General features: G+C 53.8%; 7 protein-coding genes across 7 annotated transcripts; 5 read left to right on the top strand and 2 right to left on the bottom strand.

Moving 5' to 3' along the window:
- Positions 1-819: 819 nt before the first annotated feature.
- Positions 820-2,540, bottom strand: H6S33_011807 (uncharacterized protein; the record flags this gene model as incomplete). Its single annotated transcript, XM_044843149.1, has 3 exons — positions 820-983; positions 1,050-2,352; positions 2,439-2,540. The coding sequence occupies 3 exons, from the start codon at positions 2,538-2,540 to the stop codon at positions 820-822; spliced, it is 1,569 nt and encodes a 522-aa protein (XP_044695475.1).
- Positions 2,541-4,227: 1,687 nt separating this feature from the next.
- Positions 4,228-6,499, top strand: H6S33_011808 (uncharacterized protein; the record flags this gene model as incomplete). Its single annotated transcript, XM_044843150.1, has 4 exons — positions 4,228-4,254; positions 4,352-4,481; positions 4,576-4,641; positions 4,704-6,499. 4 exons carry the CDS (start codon positions 4,228-4,230, stop codon positions 6,497-6,499), a joined length of 2,019 nt encoding a protein of 672 aa, XP_044695476.1.
- A 2,671-nt stretch (positions 6,500-9,170) lies between these two features.
- On the top strand, positions 9,171-10,589 carry H6S33_011809 (uncharacterized protein; the record flags this gene model as incomplete). Its single annotated transcript, XM_044843151.1, has 5 exons — positions 9,171-9,688; positions 9,755-9,823; positions 9,883-10,179; positions 10,244-10,472; positions 10,530-10,589. The coding sequence occupies 5 exons, from the start codon at positions 9,171-9,173 to the stop codon at positions 10,587-10,589; spliced, it is 1,173 nt and encodes a 390-aa protein (XP_044695477.1).
- Positions 10,590-11,378: 789 nt separating this feature from the next.
- H6S33_011810 (uncharacterized protein) lies at positions 11,379-12,861 on the top strand (the record flags this gene model as incomplete). The annotated part of the gene is made up of 5 exons (XM_044843153.1): positions 11,379-11,485; positions 11,585-11,658; positions 11,752-11,949; positions 12,005-12,012; positions 12,085-12,861. 5 exons carry the CDS (start codon positions 11,379-11,381, stop codon positions 12,859-12,861), a joined length of 1,164 nt encoding a protein of 387 aa, XP_044695478.1.
- A 620-nt stretch (positions 12,862-13,481) lies between these two features.
- Positions 13,482-13,742, top strand: H6S33_011811 (uncharacterized protein; the record flags this gene model as incomplete). Its single annotated transcript, XM_044843154.1, has 2 exons — positions 13,482-13,495; positions 13,553-13,742. 2 exons carry the CDS (start codon positions 13,482-13,484, stop codon positions 13,740-13,742), a joined length of 204 nt encoding a protein of 67 aa, XP_044695479.1.
- Positions 13,743-18,454: 4,712 nt separating this feature from the next.
- Positions 18,455-19,672, bottom strand: H6S33_011812 (uncharacterized protein; the record flags this gene model as incomplete). Its single annotated transcript, XM_044843155.1, has 5 exons — positions 18,455-18,540; positions 18,609-19,185; positions 19,260-19,303; positions 19,379-19,490; positions 19,580-19,672. 5 exons carry the CDS (start codon positions 19,670-19,672, stop codon positions 18,455-18,457), a joined length of 912 nt encoding a protein of 303 aa, XP_044695480.1.
- A 1,702-nt stretch (positions 19,673-21,374) lies between these two features.
- Positions 21,375-24,831, top strand: H6S33_011813 (uncharacterized protein; the record flags this gene model as incomplete). Its single annotated transcript, XM_044843156.1, has 6 exons — positions 21,375-21,530; positions 21,611-23,713; positions 23,801-23,882; positions 23,986-24,346; positions 24,416-24,498; positions 24,566-24,831. The coding sequence occupies 6 exons, from the start codon at positions 21,375-21,377 to the stop codon at positions 24,829-24,831; spliced, it is 3,051 nt and encodes a 1,016-aa protein (XP_044695481.1).
- Between the last annotated feature and the right edge of the window lie 468 nt (positions 24,832-25,299).

Genomic DNA, 25,299 nt, shown 5'->3' on the forward strand with positions numbered 1-25,299 from the left:
TGATGGAGAGTTTGCTATGATCACCATATATCACTCGTTTGAATCACCCGCTCCGTGTTAAGGATGATGTTCGAGTCTAGTATCGTTTACTATGTGGATATTTACAGACCGTCCTTAGAGTAGGTGGAGATTTAGAGCAAATGATCCTATGATAGACAATTGAGTTACTTCTCTTCGTTTTCGCACCTCGTTTAACATCAGTGTGGTTCACGAGATATGTCAAGAGCAGTTGAAAGAGGTGTATTGGAGTACCGCTATCTACGCCTCATAGAACATTCGTCTCAGGCTCCTTCGAAGATTTGGTATTCTTTAAACCAAAGGTAAGAGAGGAAGTCCGAAGTAGCACGTCGTAAGAGTGGGATTCAGACGTGTCCTGAGGATAGGGACGAGGGGTGAATGTACAGACCGCCAGCTCAACGGAAAGGCCAAAGATCAAAGATCACCAATTTTTGGGCGCTGCCGACTGCGAAATCTAGTATTTGGGGGGGAGGGGTTGAGTTCTCGCGGATGCTATCACTTCGGCCTATACGCTGGTTAGGTATGAGCTGAGTAGGGCAGGATCAGTGTGAACTTATGTTAGTGCCTGTACTGGTCATCGTAAGTAGATGATGGTTCGCTATCGCGGGGCCCCGACACGAGAGAAGATTGTTGGGAGGGTGTGGGGCCTGGATAAAGGACAGAGTCATGCCGCAACCACCAGCGCCAATGATCATCTTCACTCAATCGCACCGCACACACCACACTCAAGATCCAAATCGTTACCAGAAAAAAAAGCCATCATTGGAATTCTACTAAAAACAATAAACTAAGCCAACCTAACTAACCCTGCAAATTTCCCACGCCACCAAAGGTAATACTCTTGATGACTGTGTACTCATCAATCCCGTACTTGCTACCCTCTCTCCCAAAGCCACTCTCCTTGATGCCTCCGAAAGGCGCCGCAGTATCACTGATGATTCCAGTGTTGACGCCCACCATGCCGACTATTCACCATATCATTAGTATAAGTTACTATTACCAGAGAGAGAGAAAGAGAGGGAAGGGCAAACCTTCAAGCGCCTCAGCAACCCTCCAAATGCGCCCAATATCACTACTAAAGAAATACCCCGCCAGCCCAACCTCCGTATCATTAGCAAGCCCCACCACCTCCTTCTCCGTCTTAAACCTGAACACGCCGGCCACGGGCCCAAACGTTTCCTCCCTCGAGATCCGCATCTCACTCGTCAACCCCTTCAACACCGTCGGCTCGAAGAAGTTCGGCCCCAACTGGCTCACCCCACCGCCCACCACCGCCTCCGCACCCTTGCCCACCGCATCGTCCACATGCTCGCGCACCTTGCCTACCGCGCGATCATGGATCAACGGCCCATGGGTATTCTCGCCGTCAAACCCGCTGCCAACCTTGAAGCCACGCACCTTCTCGGCCAGCTTGGCCACAAACTCGTCGTGGATGCCGTCCTGGACGTAGATGCGGTTCGCACACACGCACGTCTGTCCCGACGACCGGAACTTACACCCAATGGCGCCCGCCACCGCCGCATCGACATTCGCATCGTCAAAGACAATAAACGGCGCGTTTCCACCAAGCTCGAAAGACAGCTTCTTCAGCGTCCCCGAGCACTGCTTCATCAGCAGCTTCCCGACTGGCGTCGACCCCGTGAACGACAGCTTCTTGACCACAGGGTTAACACATAGCTCCTCGCCCACCGCCGCCGTGTTCGCCGACGCCGTTATAATATTTACTACCCCCTTCGGCATCCCCGCGCGCACCGCCAGCTCCGCCAGCGCCAGCGACGTCAGCGGCGTCTCCGCCGGCGCCTTCGCAACCACCGTGCAGCCGGCTGCGATGGCGGGCCCGATCTTGCGCGTGATCATTGCGGCAGGGAAGTTCCAAGGTGTGATGAGCGCGCAGACACCGACGGGCTGGCGGATGGTGACGACGCGGTTGCCGCGCACGGAGGAGGGGATGGTGTCGCCGTAGAGGCGGGGGGCCTCTTCGCTGAACCATTCGAGGAAGGAGGCGGCGTAGGCGACTTCGCCGCGGGCGTCGGCGGTGGGCTTGCCGTTCTCGAGGGTGATGAGGGTGGCGAGGTCGTCGGCGTTGGCGATGATCTGGTCGTACCAGGCGCGCAGGAGGCGGGCGCGCTCGCGGGGCAGGGTGTGACGGAAGGTTTGCAGGGCGGTGTGCGCGGCGGTGATGGCCGTGCGGGTTTCGGCGGCGGTGAGGTCGGGGATGGTGGCGATGGGGGTGTTGGTGGCGGGGTCGGTGACTGTGAAGGTGGTGAAGGCGGGGGAGGTGATGAATTGGCCGTTGATGAAGGCGGCTTCTTTTAGGAGGGAGGGGTCATTGAGCTGAGGTGAGTTAGCTAGCTGTAAACTATGGACCGACTACATTATGCTCTGTCTTATAGGTCATTGTGATGTTCTGAAGTACTTACTTTAGGGACATTGTGCGTAGAGAGCGACATCTTGAGAATTGTGTGAGTGTTTGCCTGGAATAAGGGACGGAGAACTCTGGGACGAGTGAAGAGTCGTAACATCACTGATATATATAGTAGAATTAGAGGAAGTTGTGATAATTATTAACGGCTAGATAAGAGCTATAGGAGGCCTCTAGATGCGGGGAAACAGCAATTGTGGAGTCCTTACTTCCCGGCGATAACAGTAGCACCGCAGGGTCAGTAAGGTGCGAAGTAAAGCGGAGTTGACGTTGGGTTGGTGGTGATGCCTCGGGAATGCCTATTACGACATCGTGCAGCTCCCCACCATGCAATGATCATCGTGCAAGATGGCTGCTTTTGCCGAGGTACAGCATGGTTCAGACGGGGGGTTAAGCAGTGATACCCGGCGGAGGGAGTACGAGCTGCTTGATAATCATGGAGTGGGAAGTGAGGCCTTAAGTACTCGAGAAGAAGCAATTCGTAGCAGAGAAATGCTATTGAGTTGTCTACCCCACACTTTTGTGTTTTGATATCGGAGGTGGGGGCGGGGTGCCAATGATTGCTACGACAGCTACTTTAGTACATTACCTGTAGCTTCATGTGCCATGTCCTGTACTTAGGTTGTTTCTACTTTTTCAATCGGGATAATCCGACTGTAGAAGAAGCTGTATCCGCAGTGGGACACCGGGCGCGAAGCACAGAGCGCCCTGTGCCATGCGAATATCGTGAGATGCGGAGCTCAGTCTCTCAAGGCTATATCTATTCTCCATATCCACTCCCCGGCCATTGCCATGGGATTGAGCAGTAGAGCATCCTACTCGTCGGTTCTGAGCAAGATCAAAACACAGGGCCACAAGGCAAGAGGGCTGGGAAGCTTTAATTAACTAGAGTACGCTTGTCCTCAAATACCACTCAAACTCTTTATTTCTCGGCAAAGTGGACACTGCTCCAGAGACAAGATGCGGGAGGTCTTGACTCTCGATGTTGGAAGCGGAAGAGATTGCCAAAACAGCTCTTCTAGACCTTTAACGTTGATGTAAGAGCTGGACAAAGCTTTTGACTCACGCCGAGCTTGAGCTAGCCTTTGGCTTCCCGCTGATGACTAATCATCATGATAATGCTCCGCAACTCCGGCCGACAAGGTCGACGGTAAAGGCGCCGACCGAACAGCAGGAGTTGCCACGGATGCCACTTCTATGCGGGGTACCATGGGGGCCCTTCTTCCCTAAGCCGTGTTTCGAGAGCCTGTTTCCCGAAACCTCTAGGAGCGTTGTGCCCCACCGAGTGACAACCTGTGATTACTAGAAGCAGGAGAATTTCATGGCTCTGATTGGCCGGAATGGAGAACAAACAATTCGAAGCCCCAGGCATCAGAGCCATGTTTTCTGCGGGCTCTTGCTACGGTATGAAGCAAAAATTTACATTTTTCCTCTGTGGATCTGTGGATCTCTCTCCCCCCCCGCATGACCGGGGCGGCGGTGTGTGGCGCGTACCGTAGATTCCAGTGGGTTCTGTCAGCATCGTTGCTGATTCCTCTTTCGGTTTCGGCTCACACAAAAAAAAAAGTTGGGCGAAATTTTTTCGCTGCAACCAGAACCGACCCGAGTAGGAAAAAAAAAGTTCATAAGGTCATCAACCCGCTCCTCATCTCTCGCAAGCACACCCCCCCCCCCATCACCACTACACATCATCTCTCCCACGACCATCATCGTTGGTTAATTGTTTTCACTGTTCTTGACGGAAGGCCCTTTTTTGTTTCAGTTCTTCCTTACATATCACTGTCATAATGGTTCTTTCAAGAATTGCCCGTGTTGTGAGTATTTCGTCACCACCCGCTCGCTGACTGACGTCGGTGGGGCATAATGGTCTACATCATCAACCACAACGCTGACTGAGGTTTGCTCTCACAGGCTCCCCGGGCTGCCCCTTCATTGAGGTCGTTTATCAAGCCTAATGTCACTCGTCCTTCACTATCCGCCTTCTCGCGGTTCAACTCCTCTGAGCCCAAGGTTCAGGGCCAGGTTATCGGTATTGATTTGGGTGAGTTTTACACTTCTGAGGAATTGCAATTTGATCGCAAAATTCAATTCCAGATAATTCAATTGGTTTCATTTTGACTGACATTGAATCGTAGGTACAACCAACTCTGCCGTCTCCGTAATGGAGGGAAAGGTTCCCCGCGTCATTGAGAACTCCGAGGGTGAGAATTTTTCATCCCCGCGCTCCGTCTTACCCGAGAAAATTGCTAACCGACTCCCGAAGGTGCCCGTACCACCCCCTCAGTTGTCGCTTTCACTGCGGACGGTGAGCGTCTCGTTGGTATCGCGGCCAAGCGTCAGGCCGTTGTCAACCCCGAGAACACCCTCTTCGCCACCAAGCGTCTCATCGGTCGTAAGTTCACCGATCCTGAGGTCCAGAAGGATATCGCCCAGGTCCCCTTCAAGATTGTTCAGCACACCAACGGAGATGCCTGGGTTGAGGCCCGTGGCCAGAAGTACTCTCCTTCGCAGATTGGAGGTTTCATCTTGCAGAAGATGAAGGAGACCGCTGAGGCCTACCTCAGCAAGCCCATCAAGAACGCCGTCGTCACTGTTCCCGCTTACTTCAACGACTCCCAGCGTCAGGCTACCAAGGATGCCGGTCAGATTGCTGGATTGAACGTTCTCCGTGTCGTCAACGAGCCCACTGCTGCCGCTCTTGCCTACGGTCTTGAGAAGGATGCCGACCGTATTGTTGCCGTCTTCGATCTTGGTGGTGGTACTTTCGATGTCTCCATTCTTGAGATCCAGAAGGGTGTGTTCGAGGTCAAGTCCACCAACGGTGACACCCATCTCGGTGGTGAGGACTTTGACATTATTCTTGTTCGCCACCTTGTCCAGCAGTTCAAGAAGGACTCTGGCATTGATCTCTCTGGCGACCGCATGGCCATCCAGCGTATCCGTGAGGCCGCTGAGAAGGCCAAGATGGAACTCTCATCTACTCTCCAGACCGATATCAATCTTCCTTTCATCACTGCTGATGCCTCCGGTCCTAAGCACATCAACACGAAGCTCACCCGTGCCCAGTTCGAGGCTCTCGTCGACCCTCTCATCCAGAAGACCATTGAGCCTTCCCGCAAGGCTCTTAAGGATGCTGGCCTCAAGGCTTCCGAGATCCAGGAAGTTATCCTTGTCGGTGGTATGACCCGTATGCCCAAGGTTGCCGAGACCGTCAAGAGCGTTTTCGGCCGTGACCCCGCCAAGTCTGTCAACCCCGACGAGGCCGTCTCCATTGGTGCCGCCATCCAGGGAGGTGTTCTCGCCGGTGAGGTTATGGACGTTCTGTTGCTCGACGTTACTCCCTTGTCTCTCGGTATCGAGACCCTCGGTGGTGTCTTCACCCGTCTGATCAACCGCAACACCACCATCCCCACCAAGAAGTCCCAGGTCTTCTCCACCGCCGCCGACTTCCAGACCGCCGTCGAGATCAAGGTCTACCAGGGAGAGCGTGAGCTCGTCCGCGACAACAAGCTCCTCGGAAACTTCCAGCTTGTCGGAATCCCCCCTGCCCACCGTGGTGTCCCCCAGATCGAGGTCACCTTCGACATTGACGCCGACTCCATCGTCCACGTTTCCGCAAAGGACAAGGCCACCAACAAGGACCAGTCCATCACCATTGCCTCCGGCTCTGGTCTCTCGGACTCTGAGATCCAGTCCATGATTGACGATGCTGAGCGTTACCAGGCCTCCGACAAGGACCGCAAGGAGGCCATCGAGGCTGCTAACCGCGCTGACTCTGTCATTAACGACACCGAGAAGGCCCTTAAGGAGTTCGAGGACAAGCTTGACAAGTCTGAGGCCACTACCATCAAGGAGAAGATCACTTCTCTCAGGGAGTTGGTTGCCAAGGCCCAGTCCGGTGAGGGTGGTGTCACCGCCGAGGACCTCAAGACCCAGACCGATGCCGTCCAGACCGCGTCTTTGACCCTCTTCGACAAGATGCACCGTGCCAGATCTGAGCAGCAGAACGCTCCCCCCGCCGATGAAGCTAAGCCTGCCGAGGGCGAGAAGAAGGAGTAAATGTAGCACTTCAGGAGCATAAAGAAGAAAAAATTATCTGGAAATGAATATATGTCTGGGAGCATAATGTGAAGTGGAAAAAAAGTACGTCGATGGGTGTGTCTTTTATGAACAAAAACAAAAGGGACGGGAAAAAAAGGGTTTTGCTGTTTAGATGTATTTTGCATATTTCTATCTCCCCGGGATGTCTTCACTTTCCTTTTTTCCTTTCTGTGTATGTATTTTTCTATTTTTTTTTTCTTCTCTCGTCTGTTTCTTTTCTTTTTATCTATGGGATTCTTGTGTCTTTTTACTTTCCTTTTGGTGTCGGGTTACGCATTACTAACTAACTACTTGTGTTCATAACAATTTCCCTCCACCCTTTCTTTTTCTTGCTTACTCTTTTATCGCTGCTTGTGCGGTGATGGGTGCTTTTTTTCTTTGTATAAAAGCTGCTCGAAAGAAGATCGATCTCCGCTCTAATGGTGTGTAAATATAACTTTTTTGTCCGCTTGGCTACAATTATGTGTGTGATGTGTGCGAGTGATTTCCTGTGAATACATCTACGGCAGAAAGAGACTAGGCTCTCGTAGAAAAGGGCAGAGCTTGACTGGTAATTGCCATAGTCTACATGGACTCGTGAACGATTTTCAGGGCGTGTTTGGGGCATCTTCAAATCGACGTTTTCCCCCTTTCCGTGGCATCCCTTTATATCTGGTGTTTGCTATAAGAATCCTTCTCTTCTATTAACGAAAACGGCATCTTCGAAAGTAGATCCTTCTTTGAGTATTGCAATAGTAAATTTTTAAACCATACCACTGTGTTTCGTTCGACGCCAATAACTGGCCTTCACTCCGGTTCTAAAAGACACGTTCCAATTACTCCTAGTCAATAAATCCGCTATAGAATAGAGTTTGTTAACTTTCTGGTCTCAAGCGTTATGGGGCAAGTTGGCCGAATAGCTACGTGGTTGGACTTGGTGAAGCATAGGTGTTAGTTACAAGATGCTATAAAGTTAAGCTGCGGCACCCGCTTGATCCAGCCATCATCACTCTCATCTTCATTTAGAGCAACAGAGCCTCCAGACCCCTGATAGCGAGACCTCGCCTGAAAGCATCTACACAGCTCCAATCGGAAAGGCGGCCGTAATTGACCTTCTCCCAGTGGTTGGCGGAGATGGGCGGCATGGACAGAATGGGAAGGCTACATACATAACCCCTTTGATTTGCCCGAGTCATAGAGAAGGAGACACACTACTGGACACCATCGCTTCACATCACATCACGGCGGAACTCAGATGAACGGAAACACATTTTATATTAGTGAAAAAAAAATACATATATTATGAAATTTTATCAACATAAACTTTGACGAGCGTTACAATACACTGCGCAGACGTACATGGGCATACTTACCTGCCTACCTTTCTATCCAAGACGCCTTCTTTCACGTGGCGCGGCATGAAGTCACTGCGAAATACTAAAACACCAGTCAGTTCCTTGTCCCAAAATGTAGGAAAGAGAGAATGATGGCGGTGATAGAATATAAAGGGGGTAAGAAGGGGCGTTGCTCAGATGGCCGTTCAATTGCTTAACCATTTATAAAGTCTTCAAGTTTGATCATGAAAATTTTGATGTTTCTCCTCATAGCAGCAGCGATGATAGTGTGGGTAGTGGTAGGGGAAGCGGGGGATGATGCAAAAGTGCGAAACAAAAAGGGGATTAACGCTTACCTTCTGCCTTCACAGTCCTCTCCCCTAAAACCCCGCCGCCCGTCAGTATCACCCCCATCTCCACTCCCCGCGCGCCAAACGGAGACATCCGAATAAGAGCCCGTCGCGCGCAGGCCCAACGCCAGCAAAGTGGCGAATAACCACACACTGGACAGCGCCATATAGTCTCGGTCCCAACACTGGTAACATTGGATCCCGCCAGGACAGAGACAGCCGAGTAAGCGTCAGAGCCCGGGGGACCAGCGTTGGGTAAACTTGCGGGCGAGATAACCCTGGCGAGTAACCGACCCGAGACTGGCTGCCAGGTGCTGCGTTGGGGGTGTCGTGGAGATGGGGGGAGATTACCGTGGGAGCATGATGGGGTCAAGCGATGGTGTTTGGTGTGAGCTGGTGATGATGGAGGTTGATGGTGGGGTTGATGATGGTGGTGGTTGGGGTGGGTTGTGGTTGTGGTTGTGGTTGTGGTTGTGGTTGTGGTTGTGGTTGTGGGCGATGGTTGACAGTCCTGCTTGAAAGAAAGCCCAGCCACGGCTTGGCGCGCCAAGCCGTGGCGACAACGGACGATACCAATGATCGTGGCAGCAACTCAACACACGCACCCGACCACGGTTATTACTCCACGGAGCTCTATTAATAGAGAATTAAACAAATCAATGAATTGCCAAAATCTCTAGCAGATTGAGACAAGATTAATTAATAACTTCTTTCGATAATTTTATTCCCATCCTCCCCCCAATAAGCTCCAAATAAACTTCCTACCAATTATTAACCTTCGCCCGTACTCGGCACGAGCCGCTGCTGCATTGCATACGACATAGCTTGGATACACCTTCTCTAGGCAGCAGTGCTGGAGCTCTGCTTTCCCTGCTTCCCCCAGCTCTCTCGCCAACGACCTCCCGCCACCTCCACCACCACACCTCCACCACCATCACCCCCCCCCACCCCCCCCACCACCCCGTCATGGACGACGCAGAAGAAGACGGCTACGGCAGCGAAGCCTGGGGCGAGATCGACTACAACGACCTCATCGCCGTCGCCAACGAAGTCGAGAAAAAAGCCACACCCACCAAGCCGCCAGCACCCGCACTCCAAACACCAGCATCAACTGCACCAGCAGCAGCATCAGCTCAGCAGCTATGGTTCACGGACGACGACTTTGACGACTTTGACGACGACGACATGCTAAGTGCCGCGGTGCCGGGTATCGCAATCTCGGACGAGCTGGAGGTCGTGGATCTGACGGGCTCGGTGGAGACGCTGAGGGCTGAGACACCGCCGCTGCCGGAGCGGCGGGTGGAGACGCTGAGGGCTGAGACACCGCCGCTGCCGGAGCGGCGGGTGGAGGCGCTGAGGGCTGAGACATCGCCGCTGCCGGAGCGGCGGGTGGAGACGCTGAGGGCTGAGACACCGCCGCTGCCGGAGCGGCGGGTGGAGAGCCCGAGCCCGGCGGCTCGGCCACCAGGTGGTGTGCCGAATGCGTAAGCTCTGCTCTCTGTCCGTTGAGTATATAGCTCTAGTGAGCTTAGCTAACCATTCCTCCATAGCCCACAGACCCCGCAGCAGAATAGAGCAAATGTCGTGAAACGCAAGCCCTCAAACCCGCTCCTGGGCAGGTATCTACCCCCCCCCCCCCCCAAAACCCTCCCACCCGCCACAAAGCTGACTCCCGCAGCGAGAACCGCGCCCGACGCAGAGTCGAGTACTCCGGCACGATCTTCCCGCGCTTCACCCTCGCCTACGAAGGCGACCTCGCCTCCGCCGTGACCGTCGCCGAGTTCTCGCTGCGCCTTATGGAGGTGCTCACCAGCGTACTGCGTGAGTTCCTGGTCGCAAACGCCGCCGCATACCCGCTGAGCTGGCGGCAGATGAAGGCTGATGAGATCAACCGCATGGTGAGGCACCGCAAGGCCGACGTGCTGTTTAAGGGCTGGGACTTTCTTGCGCTGGCGAACATCATCATGGCGCACAGGTTTCACTCCCCTCCCCGCTGATTACTGAATTGATGGTAGCGAAGGAAGCTAATGGTGCAACAGTCGCTCTTTGCCGGCGTTTGTGAAGAATCCGGTGGGTGTGGTGGAGCGGCTGAAGGTGCTGAAGACGACGATGAGGTGGACGTTTGCGCATTCGTCGTTGCAGGAGGAGGAGAGGAAGCATCCAATGGAGATGAGCCTGTGGGCGATTAATACGCTGTTTCTGATTGAGAACTTGGGCGTCTCGATGGAGTATGCGGGGAGGGTTATTGCGCTGCATCAGGGACTTTGGGTATGTTGATTGTGAGGAAGGGGTTGAAGAAGGGGTTGCTGATCTCTCGTGTGATAGTCTCGCGCGAGACAGCCGTCACCGCCGCCATATGTGTCGCAGGATATACTCCTAGGGTGAGGTTTGGGTATGTTGGCTCTTTCTAGACCTTTACTATCATAGGGTTTCTCGAACTAATTCGGACTGGTAGAGTTGCTTGAGTAGCGTTGACGGAGTAGATTTAGCGGATGCATATTTCACACGCATTTGATATGCCACAAAATAGGGTCTCGAAAAGGGTTCTCATTTCACCCCAGATATATCATTTCCACTAAATTGTAGTATTGTTCGTGGCCGGCCAGCCGATATAGTATACTTTGACATTTTAGTACTCTACTGTAACGAGTTCAATGTATTTCATGGAGTCTGCTCTATTGTTCTTTTTTTTCCTTTACCTATCTGTATTATTATTACCTATTACTTCATACTTTTCTTTTCTTTTGGGCATCTTGTATGGGTCGGTGGGAATCTGGAATCTGGAAAATAAATATCTACAAATTAGTACACACCTCAATTACTCAACCCCAAACACCCAAACCAACGACAAATCACCCAAAAGGAAACCGGCCACCGGAACTCCACGACAAATATGCACTCCAAATGAGGGGTATTCCAAAACCTACCCACTCATACATAACCTCCCCTGTCCAGAGGGAGACAATGATACCTTCCCATTCACGCTTAGTTGCCGTCCCCACGTCACTTATCGCTATCAAGCACCACCGCCAAGGCTTACCAACCTACTCTACCGGAGGTATAAATCTCCGAGAGCTCCACGACACTGTCTTTTTCAGGCGCGCACACGACCTTTTTCCAATTTCAATCACCACAATTTTTTTTTTTTTAGAGAGGAAAGAGAGGAAAGAGAAGATGGGGATGAACCCGCTAATAAAGAAGGCCTACTGGTCGCTGGCGGCGATGGGGGCGCTGTATTTTGTGTTTCTGGGCTGCTTGGCGAATCCGTGGGTGCAGCGCAAGTATGTTTTTTCTGCTTGTTATTTTATCATTATTGGGGATGGGGGTTATCTTGTATGGGTGTGAGTATGTGCTGATTACAGTGTGTTGTGTGTGGACAGTGCGATCTATATGAACCTCCTCAAAGTAACCTGGCGCCAGGACCTCACGAAGCCGGAGGAGTTTGGGTTTGCTAGTACGTTTTGCTTACCCCCCGCTGCCCTTTCTACTAGCTAGCAAGTTTTTGGCTTGGTTTAGTTATTTACGTATTTGCTGTGGGAACATCTAGAGAACCAAGTCACGCCGTTCTTCCTGGACACGCCGGACGGTGAGAAGATCTTTGCGTGGCATGTGCTGCCGCTGGGACTGTACAAGGCGCACCGCGACGAGCTGGTCAAGCAGCCGGACGGTATCCCCGAGGATGTGTTGCAGTCGGAGGGGATTAAGTTGTTGATGAGCGATCCGGAGGCGAGGTTGATTATTCATTGTATGTGTTTGTTCTTTGGTTTGTTTGCGTGGGGTTTTGCTAACTAGAACTACAGTCCATGGGGTGCGTAGCTAGACTTGATACTTATACCACCGGTACCTACCTAGATATAGCCACTGACATCCATCTCTTCAGAACGCCGGCACCGTCGGCGCCAGCTGGCGCCCCACCTACCTGCGCTCCCTCTCCGCGGCGGACCCCTCCAAGATCCACATCCTGACCATCGACTACCGGGGCTTCGGTCTCTCCAGCGGCACCCCCTCCGAACACGGCCTCATCACCGACGGCCTCGCCGCCGTCCACTGGGCGCTCGACACCCTCGGGCTCCCGCCGTCCCACGTCGCGCTCGTCGGCCAGTCCCTCGGCACAGCCGTCACCTTCGGCGTCGCCGAGCGCCTAATCACGCACCCCCACCCCGTCGAGCTCGGCGCCATCATCACGATCGCGGCGTTCACAAACATCAAGGAGCTGGTCGTCACGTATGCCATTGGCGGGGTGGTGCCGATCTTGTCGCCGCTGCGGCCGTACCCGTTTCTGCAGAAGCTGTTTGCGGGGTTTATTGTGGAGCGCTGGGAGAGCGATGAGCGCGTCAGGACGCTGGTTAAGCAGAGTAAGAAGCTGAAGCTGATACTGCTGCATGCGTATAATGACTTTGATATCCCGTGGTCGCACTGCGACCGGCTGTTTTATGTTGCGGCGAACGCGACGGGGGAGGAGGCGCTGAGCTGGACGGAGGTGCAGCGGGCGAAGGAGAGGACGGAGTATGGGGTTGAGAGCTATCGGCAGAGCTGGCCGGGGGCGAAGAGCGGCGGGAACGAGATTGAGCAGTGGGTCGTGACGTGGGGGGGCCATAATCAGGTGGTGACGAGTGCGGGGACGTCGGTCATTGTGGCGAAGGCGTTGGGGCTATAGAGGCTATAGAGGTCCGTATGTAGCTGATAGATGTGTTTGCAGCGCTTCTCCTTTTTTATGCTCGTCTTTTTCGTTGTTTGAGGTTGTTTGAGGTTGTGTGGTAGAGATTCTGTCGAAGCCGATACCCTGCTACTCTATGTAGCTGGTGCGAAACGTAACCGGGTGATGTTCTGTGATGCCGTTTTATCCACAGCTGTAACGTAAAGCAGATAAAGAATAGCTTCTAGAGCATAGTAGAAATTCTCCAACAATAAAAATATCCTACAGGGCTAGAGTAGTCGCCAAAGGAATCTCGGGAGACTCATAAAGTCTGACTCGAGGCCAGGGTTAGGGATCGAATCGCCCCACTTGTCGCTCTGGTGCTATCAACAATTTCAGGAAGCAGTTGTTTTTTTAGAAAAGTACTGGAGCAACAATCTGTAGTCCTTGTGTTAATTCCCCACGCATTGATCATTTTATATCTCCCCTTGAGAGATATTCTATATTTGCTTAATTGACCACAACAAGACTGGTACTGTAGTTAACCCCGGCCTAGGCCTGCTCACATCTCCAAACCTCAAAGTTCCGCCGGCAACTCCCGCACGTCTTGGCTCCCTCAAGTTCCAACAACCTCAACTACAATGTCACTCTGGCAGTACCACCCCCTTCCCCTCTACCCAGTCTATTAACTAACCCCCCTCTCCAATACTAGATACTACCGCAACCTCACTCCGCAGACACGCGCGCTCGTCGGCGCAGGCGTGGTCGTCTATGCGACGGCCATGCTGTACATCAGCGACGCGGCCGAGAAGAAGCTGGACCTGGTGCCGACGGAGGAGGATAAGAGGAGGCTGGAGGAGTTGGTGCCGAAGGTGAGGACAGTGGAGAGGAAGGAGAGGTAGTGGGTGGTGATGGGGTGGTGGAGTTGTGGGGAGAGGGGGGAGAGGGGGGAGGAGGGAGGAGGGGACGGGGCGGCGGGGCGGCGGGGCGGCGGGGCGGCGGGGTCAATGATAGGGGAACGGCGGGTTGTAGATTAGGGTTTTGTAATGGGATGTTTGTTTTGCGTTGTTTGCTTTGGAAGATGGAAGGTGAAGATGGGGGGGTGCTAGAATGTGAGAGAAAGAAAAGAGGTAAACAGTGATGTGGTAGGGTAAGGGGTGTGGGTGCGGGATCATTGACACATATATATTTAAGGCACCTATACCTAGAAGCCCGCACCCTCCATTCCTCCTACATCACACCACAAGGAAGAATGGTAAACCAAACCTTCGAAGTTTGATGTTCGATATTTGATGTTAGGGCTTGTTGATGCAAACCTAATTCCCGGTTTTGACTTTCGAGAGTATATAACACACCCACCTGCCCTTCTTTCCATCTTTTCCTCCATCCCCTCTACACATCACACCCAAGGACGACTTCCACCACGAAACAACCTTTTCTCAACAACCTTTCCCAACAACCTCTTCACCACCCAACCCACCAACTCAACGCCAACCAAAAAAAAAAGCTAAGTCCCCCTCCCCCCTTGACCCCCCCCTCTCCCAGGGCCTGGCAAGTCTGTCTCGGGTCCGGCTACACGCTAGGGTTACTCGCCCGTTGTTTGTCCACTACTAGTTCCCCCGGGCTCTGGCGCTTATTCGGCTGTCTCTGTCCTGGGGGGGGGGGGGGGGGGTTGTGCTAGCGGTGGGACCGGGGCAGAATTGCTTGTCCAGGTTGTAGTTATTCGCTACGTTTGCTGGGGGCGCGATGTTGGGCGGCAGGTACTTATTCGGTGCTCTGTGCGGTCTGGCGGTGGGGTTGTGGTGATTGTCGTAGTTGTCCAGGTGGATGGGCGGATGTGGTGGATGCAGGCTAATGAGGGCGGATGTGGTTGATGGGTCTTTCTGTTTTTTTGTTTTTTGTGTTTGTTTCTTTTTGGGGGATAGGGTTAATTATCGGTGATTCTATATCATTATATTACGACTTGCAATTGGGTCCTTTGGTTATCTGTATAGTCGCCCGTCATGCTCTGACATCGAGCGAGCGAGAGGCGGTGGATTAGGTAAAACTATACCTATTACCCAGCATTTTTAGTACCAGTAGAAGTTCTGTAAGCCTAGCTAAGTAGGTAGCGTAAATATAAACGGCGAAGCAGTTCCTTGAACTAATGAGTTAATAAATCAATTAATTAGTCGACGGTCAATTAATTGAATTCGATAATCACCATTTATCACTCGCTATAAATAGTGGGGGGGAGGGGCCGAAATTCTCCTATTTAGGGAAAAGTGTAAAATGATAGGGACAGGAAAGGTTTATGGAAGTCTTCCTGGCCCTCTTTTATCTTGTACTCGGGATATGGGTACTTGCAAGGAGGTGTTGGTGACCGCTGATGAGCTAAATTTAACTTTTGAAGCTAGTTTGGCGTGCTGGTTCAGTCCAGCCTCGCCAAGGTGATATCTGAACCTCACTGACAATTTGGCCTTGTATTGTCTCGTGGCCATCACAGATCGGACCAGAGTCTGAGCACAGAGAATTGAACAGCGTTGTAGAAGAGCTATCTGGACTGGCTTTCACGGATCGTTGAACGAAATAACCGGAGAGGTTTTGCGTTGGAATACTTGCCTAATTCCGCTTATTTCCGACGTCAGTTTGCCTCGGAGGTTGAGATAAAACTTAGAATCCCTACGTCACACCCCGAATCATCTAGCTCGGGAGATCTACGACATACAGCCCAACAGCCCTTATATTGCACCAAAGAACTGTGACTTTCGCTCCGAATACAATGGTCAAGAGGTATGTGCCTATGCGTGCCTTCATATGGCTATTTTCCCTGGAGCCAACTCATTGAGCTCATGAGGTAATTAGGTTTTTTGCTGCGCGAGAGGAAGGGCGTTCGGACCGCGAAAGTGTATCATGGATGCTCACTCGGGTTTGTACTTTTTCTTGAACCTCTGTGTAATGAAGGAGATCACGTGGAGTAATCTCTTAGAGTATAAATAGCTCGCTACACTTTGTATCCTTTAATCGTAATCATTATCTTGCAATACAATACTATTTCACTAGTTAGTCATCCAACTCAGTGCCGTGGGGGCCAGGTTGAACGCAAGGGTATCACACTCTGCAGTCGTGAAATTAGGTGTATGATTTGGTTCACTCTTCAAGAGTATGTGTTTTTCGCTTCGTGTCTCAATCAGAACATCCTCACCCCCCCCCCTCGGGGGTTGAGGTAAGCCTTAGAACCACTACGTCACATCCAAAATTATCATTTCCTTCCACCCATTCTAACCAGCTCTGTGACACACAGCCCAACAGCCCCTCAAATTAAATTGCACCAAAAAACTAAGACTTTCGCTCCGAATAAAATGGTCGAGAGGTATGTACCTAGGCATATCTTCATAGGACCCGTTTTCCCTGGAGCTACCTCATTGAGCTCGTGGGGTAATTAGGTTTTTTGTTGCGCGAGAGGAAGGGCGTTCGGATCGCGAACAGTGTATCATGGATGCTCACTCGTGTTTGTGTTTTTTTCTTGTTGAACCTCTGCACTCATGAGATTATGTAGGTGCATGATTTGATCCGCTCTTCAAGAGTATGTGTTTTTCGCTTCGAGTCTCACTCAGGACATCCCCATTCTCCCCTCGGAGGTTGAGGTAAAACTTAGAACCTTACGTCACATGCAAAATTATCATTTCCTTCCACCCTAACCAGCCCGAGAGTTCTATGACACACAGCCCAACAGCCCTCAAATTGCACCAAAGAAGTGAGACTTTCGCTCCGAATAAAATGGGCGAGAGGTATGTACCTAGGCATACCTTAACACTGCCTGTTTTCCCTGGAGCTACCTCATTGAGCTCATGAGGTAATTGGGTTTTTTGCTGCTCGAGAGGGACGGCGTTCGGACCGCGAAAAGTGTATCATAGGTGCTCACTCGTGTTTGTACTTTTTCTTGATGAGCCCCTGCCCTCGTGAAGCTAAGTGCATGATGTATTTCATTCTTCAAGAGTGTGTTTTCCGCTTTGCGTGTCACTGAGCAAAATCATCGTGTCCTTCTACCCATCCTAACCAGCTCCGGAGCCTATGACACACAGCCCAACAACCCCTCAAATTGCACCAAAGAACTGAGACTTTCGCTCCGAATAAAATGGGCGAGAGGTATGTACCTAGGCATACCTTAAAACCGCCCGTTTTCCCTGGAGCTAACTCATTGAGCTCATGAGGTAATTAGGTTTTTTGCTGCTCGAGAGGAAGGGCGTTCGGACCGCGGGAAGTGTATCATGGATGCTCACTCGTGTTTGTGCTTTTTTCTTGTTGAGCTTCTGTTCTCGTGGAGTGAGGTGCATGATGTGTTTTCCGCTTTGACTCTCACTAAAAAAAAATTTCCATCTCTTCCCCCGCGTGTCATCCATCCATTACAAACTGCGTAAGCATACGTACTAGTAGGTGGGATCCAGAAACATAATATGTGCCTATTCGGGGTAGACCTGGAGCTGAAATCAATCGTTTCTCTCGAATATTTGCAGCTCGAATGCTATGTAGGGGGAAGAAGCACTTCAGCTGGCTTCGTAGGTGTCCACCCGCAAGGCTCGTAGTGTCTATGGACCCCCGCTAGAGCTGCACGTCCCTAAACCTTTCTGCACCTTTCGCTCGAGGACGATGTTCTCAATGGTCAATGTATTGCGCACCCAACTGCAGTCTTTGGTAACCTTGGTTCGATGGTGGGTGGTTGCCCAATAGGATCGAAGCCGTGTTTGGGTACCAGCCGCTTTCCGGCCTTCTTACCTGCCATTCGCCAGCGGCGCTGAATAGGGCTGTAGGTGCGCTTCCGGAGAGCGAAAATCGAGCCTGGTTCTCGTGAAGCACTGGTCTATCGAATTGTCAACTTTCAGGATAATAGTAATACTCATTGAAGAATGGTAGTAGTGGTGGTGGGTAACCTCCGATTAATGCGTTTGTATACTCGGTGATTGGAGCCGGCCATTTTGTGATGGCAACTCGCGTTGAGTTAAACACGATGCAACACAGTGTTTCCCGTTGGATCCGAACGCTGGAATATCACAAGACGCTATGGAGCGGGGCTTGGATCATGGCTGGTCAGGGAAGGCTCACGATGGGGCAGAGATGCCCTCATCAAAGAAGCAGAGTGTGCGAGAAATAGTGCTCCTGTGCTAATGCGCGTTATGGCAGGGCTTAGCCTTGTTTCTTGTGTTTCTCGAGGTCGAGTGATAATCTATGAAGGGTGTTACTCTACACCTGGGGCCAAGGCGATCGAATTGGCGTAACCTGTTTGCGTACCACCGGTAGCTCCCTTTTTCACTTGCTCGAGAGGAGGAGGGGGCTTAAATATCAGACAATTGCAGTGCCGAAAAGAGAAAACGAATGGTCATCATCCTCTCGCTAAAGGGTTTATACGAAACATAAAGCCCCAATATCACCTTTGTTCTACGCACTACGAACTGTGTGGTCGAAAAGGGTCAATTGCAAAAAAAAAAAAAAAAAAAACGTTCATATTTCTCGTTCAACGCAAACACCAGAGCTAATAACTAGCTAGTCATAATCACAATCTCGAGATATTTCCCTTCATAACACCAAATGGAGACTTTACGCCCGCGCCCGTCCCCGCCAGATTCGAATTCGCTTGTCAAAGGTGGACAATCGCACCCGCCTCCCACACATTCTGCGGCTCCAGCTTGTGCCATTTCGAGACCGCACCGGCCTCAATGCAGACTATACGATTCTATATTAATGCGCGTCCTTGTAATAGATAACAGAGGTAAAAAAGCGCATAAACTTACTCATATTCTTATACCCATCACTCGGGCCAAAGTCCGCAATGTTCTTGCAGCTCTCCCACGGATTCCACACCACCACATCCTCCAAGTTCGAGCGCTCAACACGGTACAACGGCGTGCCGCCACTCTTGACCACGACCGGCCCCGGGACATCCGCATACACGCGGTCGACCTCCCCCTGGATCGACAGCTCGGGCGTCTCCTGGGTCGCCTCGGTGCCGGTGACCTTGCACCTGTACGCGATGTCCTTGAGGCCCTCGATGCTCACGTTGCCCACGTTCGGGACGCGCAGGTACGTGTGGAACAGCAGGTTGAAGTCGAACGTCTCGTTGCCCTCGTTGCGCACCAGCATCTTGGTCTCCAGGCTGGTGCGCGTGAGCGTGACCGAGTAGATCAGGCCGAAGGCGTACGGCCAGGCCTTGCGCAGGTCGACCGTGAGGTTCTCGGGGCCGAGGCCGAAGTCGACTTGGATGGAGGACTCGTTCTCGCTGGTCTTGCCGAGGAGCTCCCATTTGCAGATGCGGGCGAAGCCGTGCTGGGCGAGGGTGGCGGCGGGGCCGTCGGTGGCCTTGCCGAATACCTGCAGGCGGAAATTAATGTCAGTGATGTGTACATCACCGGTGCGCTGTGAAGGCGGCGGGGTAAAGGACGTACTGGGAACACAAGTGGAATTCCGCCACGGACAGCTTTGGACCCGTCTGTAGACTATTTGTTAGCAACTGGCTTTGGCACGGTGAGATTATTGGTACTGCTTGGGACGGGGGGTTGCGTACCAAGGTGGGCCTTCTCGCTCAAGAACAGCTTCTCCTCCCCGCCCGCGATCCAAGAGACCACCGTCGCACCGTAGAGCAGCACATCAGCGGACTCTCCAGACGGCAATGACAGCTAATACACCCGCATTACCAACCAGTCAGTCAGTCTGTTTCCCCACGCAGGCAACAAAGAAACAAAACAAAACAAAAGCCCCGCCATACCTTCACCCTGCCGTTCTCAACGCTCATGCCGCCGTGTGCAGACGCACCTCCATGGCTGACGGGAATGGGAGCGGGCTTCTTGCGTTCAACCATGTTGCTGATTTTCAGATTATTGTTTGTGGTGATGGCGTGTCGATGAGATGGGCGAGATGGATGAGATCGAGATGGATAAGAGGGGGTTGTTATAGGATGATGTATGTAGGAGATGTAGGTACACCTACCCCGCCATCCATGATCCAGTTCTATGCAAGAGCTCATGATCAAGGCGCTGAATGCGGCTGCATGGCTTGGCGCGTGGAGGGGTGGGATCCATGTTTCGGAATACTTGACCGAGCCGTGTGGAGGCCAACGGAGCTTCGATTCTGCCAGGAGATGGGCAATTGAAATTGGGGATGCCTTGTCAGTAATGCTGGCTGGATGGGTGCTTGATATCTTGGGTTCCTTTGCAAAGTGGGTTGTTTGCTAGCTCGGGAATTGAAATTCCTCAAGAGACCATGTCCAGGAAACAAAGGTGCAAACGCAAATAGCAGATAAACAGGGACACAGCCAACTCGTTCAAAAGGAAGACTTGTGTCTAGGTTGAACGTCGTTATTCGAATTGCTAAATACTTGCGGATAGATATAAGGCCGACTGTACTAGCTGGGATCAATTCTAATAAGTCCTTCGACGTTTACGCATTAACCTGCAAGTGTGTAGGTTATGCTGGTTTGGCATGGCTATCCTGAGTGTTCTGATCTTGGATTGCCATTGCTTCTAGAATTCGAAACAGGCACTCTCGGTGAAGCATAAACACGCAAGAGAAATCATTGATACTCAATCCTGGAGTGGAAATCTCCGAAGGGAACTACATAACTGCCGGAAGCATCTAGATCTTGCTTCCAACCATTCCACCTGCCAGGCTCCAGAAAGAACAACACACAATCCTTTACTTGTAGTCTAGACCTAGGTGCTATACAGTTATCCTTGCTCCTCCATGAAGCTACAGAGCTTATCCCGACTCTCCCTGCCAGCGAACGTCCTAGGGGCTAGGGTTATACGTAAGGATCAGCTTAGAACAGATAAATAAAGCAGGTACATGGGTGACTCTATCAAAATGCCAATACTAGAGTATGCAATTCGGCTTAGTCGATGTCGGTTCGTAAGGGAGGGGTAGAATGTTGTGTTCCCACTTGAGTCCACTCTTTGATAATTTCCATTTCCCATGGAGCCTCGCAGAAAAGAGGAATGAATGCTAGTGCTAGGCCTTTACAACCTCAATTGCGGTACTACATGTAGTATGAGTCAAACATGGCCGTCTACCTAAAGTTTACGAGCCAGATTAGAAGATACGATCTGCGGCAGACCTCTGTTCTGAGCCTACCAAGCAGAGACTGTTGGGGTGCACACCCCATCCTGCGGCAGTGGTCAGCACTGTTTCCCTCGCAATAGATTATTCCGATCATTGACACATCCAATTCAATTCCCGCCCAACCCCTCATACGAGTCATACCCTCCTCCCAAACACACATAAACACCGCCTTTCCTTTCCTTTCCTTTCCACCCCGTCTCTATTCCCAATTCCAATCCACCGTAAGCCATCAATTCCCATCCCCACTTCCCCCCCTTTCTCCAATTTTGCTATTTCAGTTTATTCACTAGCTAGGGTTAGGGCTCCCCCCCACGACCCAATCAATGCCTGCAGATCCCGCGATAAGATCAGAGCCGCACCCAGTACAAATTTCCGCAGCCCCACCCCCACCGCCCCCACCACACCCACCAGCAGCAGGGCCCACCACCCAACCAGCGGCGCCCACCATGAACAGAATCAACCTCTCCCTCCTCAAGCCCGGCGCGCTCAAGGGCAGCCTCAAGCTGCCCAAGAGCACGCTCAACATCCGCCCCGCCGCGCGCGACACCGCCGCCTCGCGCGCACTCCTGGCCCGCTGCTCGGAGGAGCTGTATCAATGGCAGGTAATATACATCTACATACATCTACAAAGACTACCACCACCACCACCACCACTTCCAGCAGAGAGCGCTGACATCCGCAGAGTACAGAGCTCCCCGCCGACAACTCGTTCGTCCTCCACGACGGCCCGCCATACGCAAACGGCGACCTGCACCTCGGCCACGCGCTCAACAAGATCCTAAAAGACATCATCGGGCGCTACCAGATCCTGTCCGGCCGGCGGCTCTGCTACATCCCCGGCTGGGACTGCCACGGGCTGCCCATCGAGCTCAAGGCGCTTCAGAGCCTTGACTCCCCCACCACCACCACCACCACCACCACCACCGCACCAGAGAACAGCAAAAAGAAGCACCCCAAAAAGGCCAAAGAAACCACCGCCGCCGAAGCCGCCGAAAGCGGCAAATCCATGCCGCCCGCCCAGCTGCGCCGCCTCGCGGCCTCCCTCGCGCGCACGACGGTCGACGCGCAGAAGGAGGGCTTCAAGAGCTGGGGCGTGATGGGCGACTGGGAGCACGCGTACCGCACGCTCGACACCGACTACGAGGTCGAGCAGCTGCGCGTGTTCAGGGACATGCTGGACAAGGGATTGATCTACCGCCGCTTCAAGCCCGTGTGGTGGAGCCCGTCGTCGGGGACGGCGCTGGCCGAGGCGGAGCTCGAGTATGACGAGCGGTATGCGAGCACGGCGGCGTTTGTGCGCTTCCCCATGGTGGCGGAGGGGGCGCTGGCGGACGAGTTCCCGGGGCTGGCGGCGGCGATATGGACGACGACGCCGTGGACGGTGCCCGCGAACAGGGCGATTGCGGTGGGGGCGGGGATGGAGTACGCGGTTGTGCGCAACTCGCGGCACGGGTATCTGCTGTCTGCGAGCGAGCGGGTCGAGGCGTTCATGGGCTTCCTGGAGGGCGAGACGGAGGTCGTCCGCGCGGGGATCATGGGCGAGGAGCTGGTCGGGCTGCCATATACGCACCCGCTGCTGAAGAAGGACTCGCCGCAGCAGCCGATCATCGCCGCCGACTTTGTCACGGCCGACTCGGGCACGGGGCTCGTCCACTGCGCGCCGGGCCACGGCGCGGACGACTACCTCGTGTGCCTCAAGCACGGCATCGCCCCGTTCTCGCCCGTCGACGCCGACGGGCGCTACACCGCCGACGCCCGGCCCTTCGGCGGCGCCCTGCACGGCCTGCACGTCATCAGCGAGGGCACACCGGCCATCATCGACCTCCTCGCGGCCGGCGGGGGCCTCCTCGCCGTGCAGGAGAGGTACCGCCACAAGTACCCGCTCGACTGGCGCACGAAGCAGCCCGTGATCGTGCGCGCGACGGCACAGTGGTTCGCCGACGTCGACGCCATCAAGGCGCCCGCGGTCGACGCCCTCTCCGGCGTAAGATTCGTCCCGGAGACGGGCCGGTCGCGCCTCACGGCGTTCGTGCAGGGGCGCTCGGAGTGGTGCATCTCGCGCCAGCGCGCGTGGGGCGTTCCCATCCCCGCGCTGTACGACGCGGAGACCGGCGACCCGCTGCTGACGGCCGACAGCGTCGACCATGTCATCGCCGTGATGCAGGAGCGCGGCACCGACGCCTGGTGGGGCGACGCGGCGGACGACCCCGCGTGGGTGCCGGAGAAGAATCGCGGCGATGGGCGGAGCTACGTGCGCGGGACCGAGACGATGGATGTGTGGTTCGACAGCGGCACCAGCTGGGCGACGCTGAAGCGGCGGATCGGGGAGCGGCCTGGGGGGCGGCCGCTCGCGGACCTGGTACTCGAGGGGTCGGACCAGCACCGGGGGTGGTTCCAGAGCTCGCTGCTGACGTCCGTGGCGTGCAGCGGCGTGCAGCCATATGGCGCCGTGCTGACGCACGGGTTCTGCATGGATGCGAGGGGGAAGAAGATGTCGAAGAGCCTGGGCAACGTGGTGGCGCCGCGGGACATCATCGAGGGGAGGATCCCGAAGGCGAGGGCGCTGAGCGGCGGCGGCGGCGGCGGCGGCGGCGGCGGCGGCGGCGTGGATGCGCTGCGGCTGTGGGTGGCGTGCGCGGACTATACGAAGGATGTGGTGGTGGGCGAGGGCGTGCTGGTGCATGTGCACGAGGCGCTGCGGAAGAGTCGGGTCACGGCGAGGTTTCTGTGCGGGAATCTGGAGGGGTGGGATGGCGAGCTGGTGGAGTATGGGGACTTGACGAAGGTGGGCTATTGATCACTGCTTGTGGATGGGGGGGTTTGAGGGAGACTGGAGACTGGAGACTGGAGACTGGAGACTGACGGAGAGCAGATCGATAAGTATGCCCTTGCGCAGCTCTACAGAGTCAACAAGGCCGCCCAGGACGCATACAGCAACTACCAGTTCAACAAAGGTAAGAGGACCCACAACCAAGACCTTCGCACGAGCAGAGCTCTCTCTCTCTCTCCTCCCACAGCCACCGAGTGATAGCCCATGGCCCACTAACACCCCCGCAGCCGTCAACGCAATCACAAACTACACCGCCCTCGACCTCTCCGCCTTCTACCTCGACGTCATCAAGGACCGCATCTACTCTGACCCCGCCAACTCGCTCAGCCGCCGCAGCGCACAGACGGTCATGGCCCACATCCTGCGCAACTACCTGTCGATGCTTGCGCCCATCGTGCCGCTGCTGACGGAGGAGGTGTGGGCGCACACGCCCGCGGCGGTGACGCGGGGCGCCGTGAGCCCGTCGCGCCTGGGCTGGTATCGGCCTGAGGAGAGGTGGAATGATGGGGAGCTGGTGGGGCATTTTAAGCTGCTGGAGGAGGTGCATGCCGTTGTGAGGCAGGGGATCGAGAGGGCGAGGACGGCGCAGTGAGTGTTTGCGATGCTGGGGATGGGGGGTTTGGGGGTGTTGGTTTGCTAATATGCTTGTGACTCTAGGAACCTGAAAGTCAACCTCGAGTCCTCAGTCGTGATAGTCGCCCCCGAAGGCTCCAAAGCCCGCGCCATCATCGAGAAATACCGTACCCCCCCCCCCCCCTTCCTCCCCTCCCCTCCCCTCCCTCTAAAACTCCCACTGACCCTCACTAGTCGACGAACTCGCCAGCCTCTTCATCGTCTCCGGCGTCGAACTCTCCAGCACCATCCCCCAAGACGAAACCACAAAATGGAGCTACGCCGAGGCGGTAACACTGCTGGGCGACGCCGGCTGCCACGTTGTGGTGAGGCCGGCAAAGGGCCACAAGTGTGCCCGCTGCTGGGTCTACACGGCCGAGGAGGAGGAAGGCATCTGTGCGCGCTGCGAGGGCACGCTGAGGAGTTATCCGAGGGGGGAGTATGAGGCCCTTTTTGCTTGAATAGACGGGGGGTGGGTTGGGGGGGGGGGGGGGGTTAGAGGCACTTTGTGTTTAGATATGGGGTGCAGTGTGCTCGTATTTCTTGTAAAATAGATTGTTTACACTTTTTGTATTGTAGTGTAGATGTCGTAGCTAGATGGATATTATTGACTCTTCGCTCTCCCAACAATTAATCCCTACATACATGTACTTTTCTGTAGCATAGCCTGGTGCTGCCGCTGCTGTGCTACAATGTGTGTACAGTGGAATTTCGATAGTAGCATATGGTCGGGAACGGATTTTCGTGTGCTACTACCGAGAACATGCTTGTATCGAGAACAAATTTGCCCATATCGACTCGTTTGGGATTGCCCAACTATACGCTACAATCGAGGATATGCTGTTATCGAGAATGCTACTATAAGGGTACGGAAATACCGCGAGGGCGTACCCTTATAGAGCAGTTGCCCTTATAGATATTTCAGGGTT

This window comes from Morchella sextelata (assembly GCF_020137385.1).
Source record: "Morchella sextelata strain SCLS chromosome Unknown scls_7, whole genome shotgun sequence".
In the NCBI taxonomy this organism is placed as follows: Eukaryota; Fungi; Ascomycota; class Pezizomycetes; order Pezizales; family Morchellaceae; genus Morchella; species Morchella sextelata.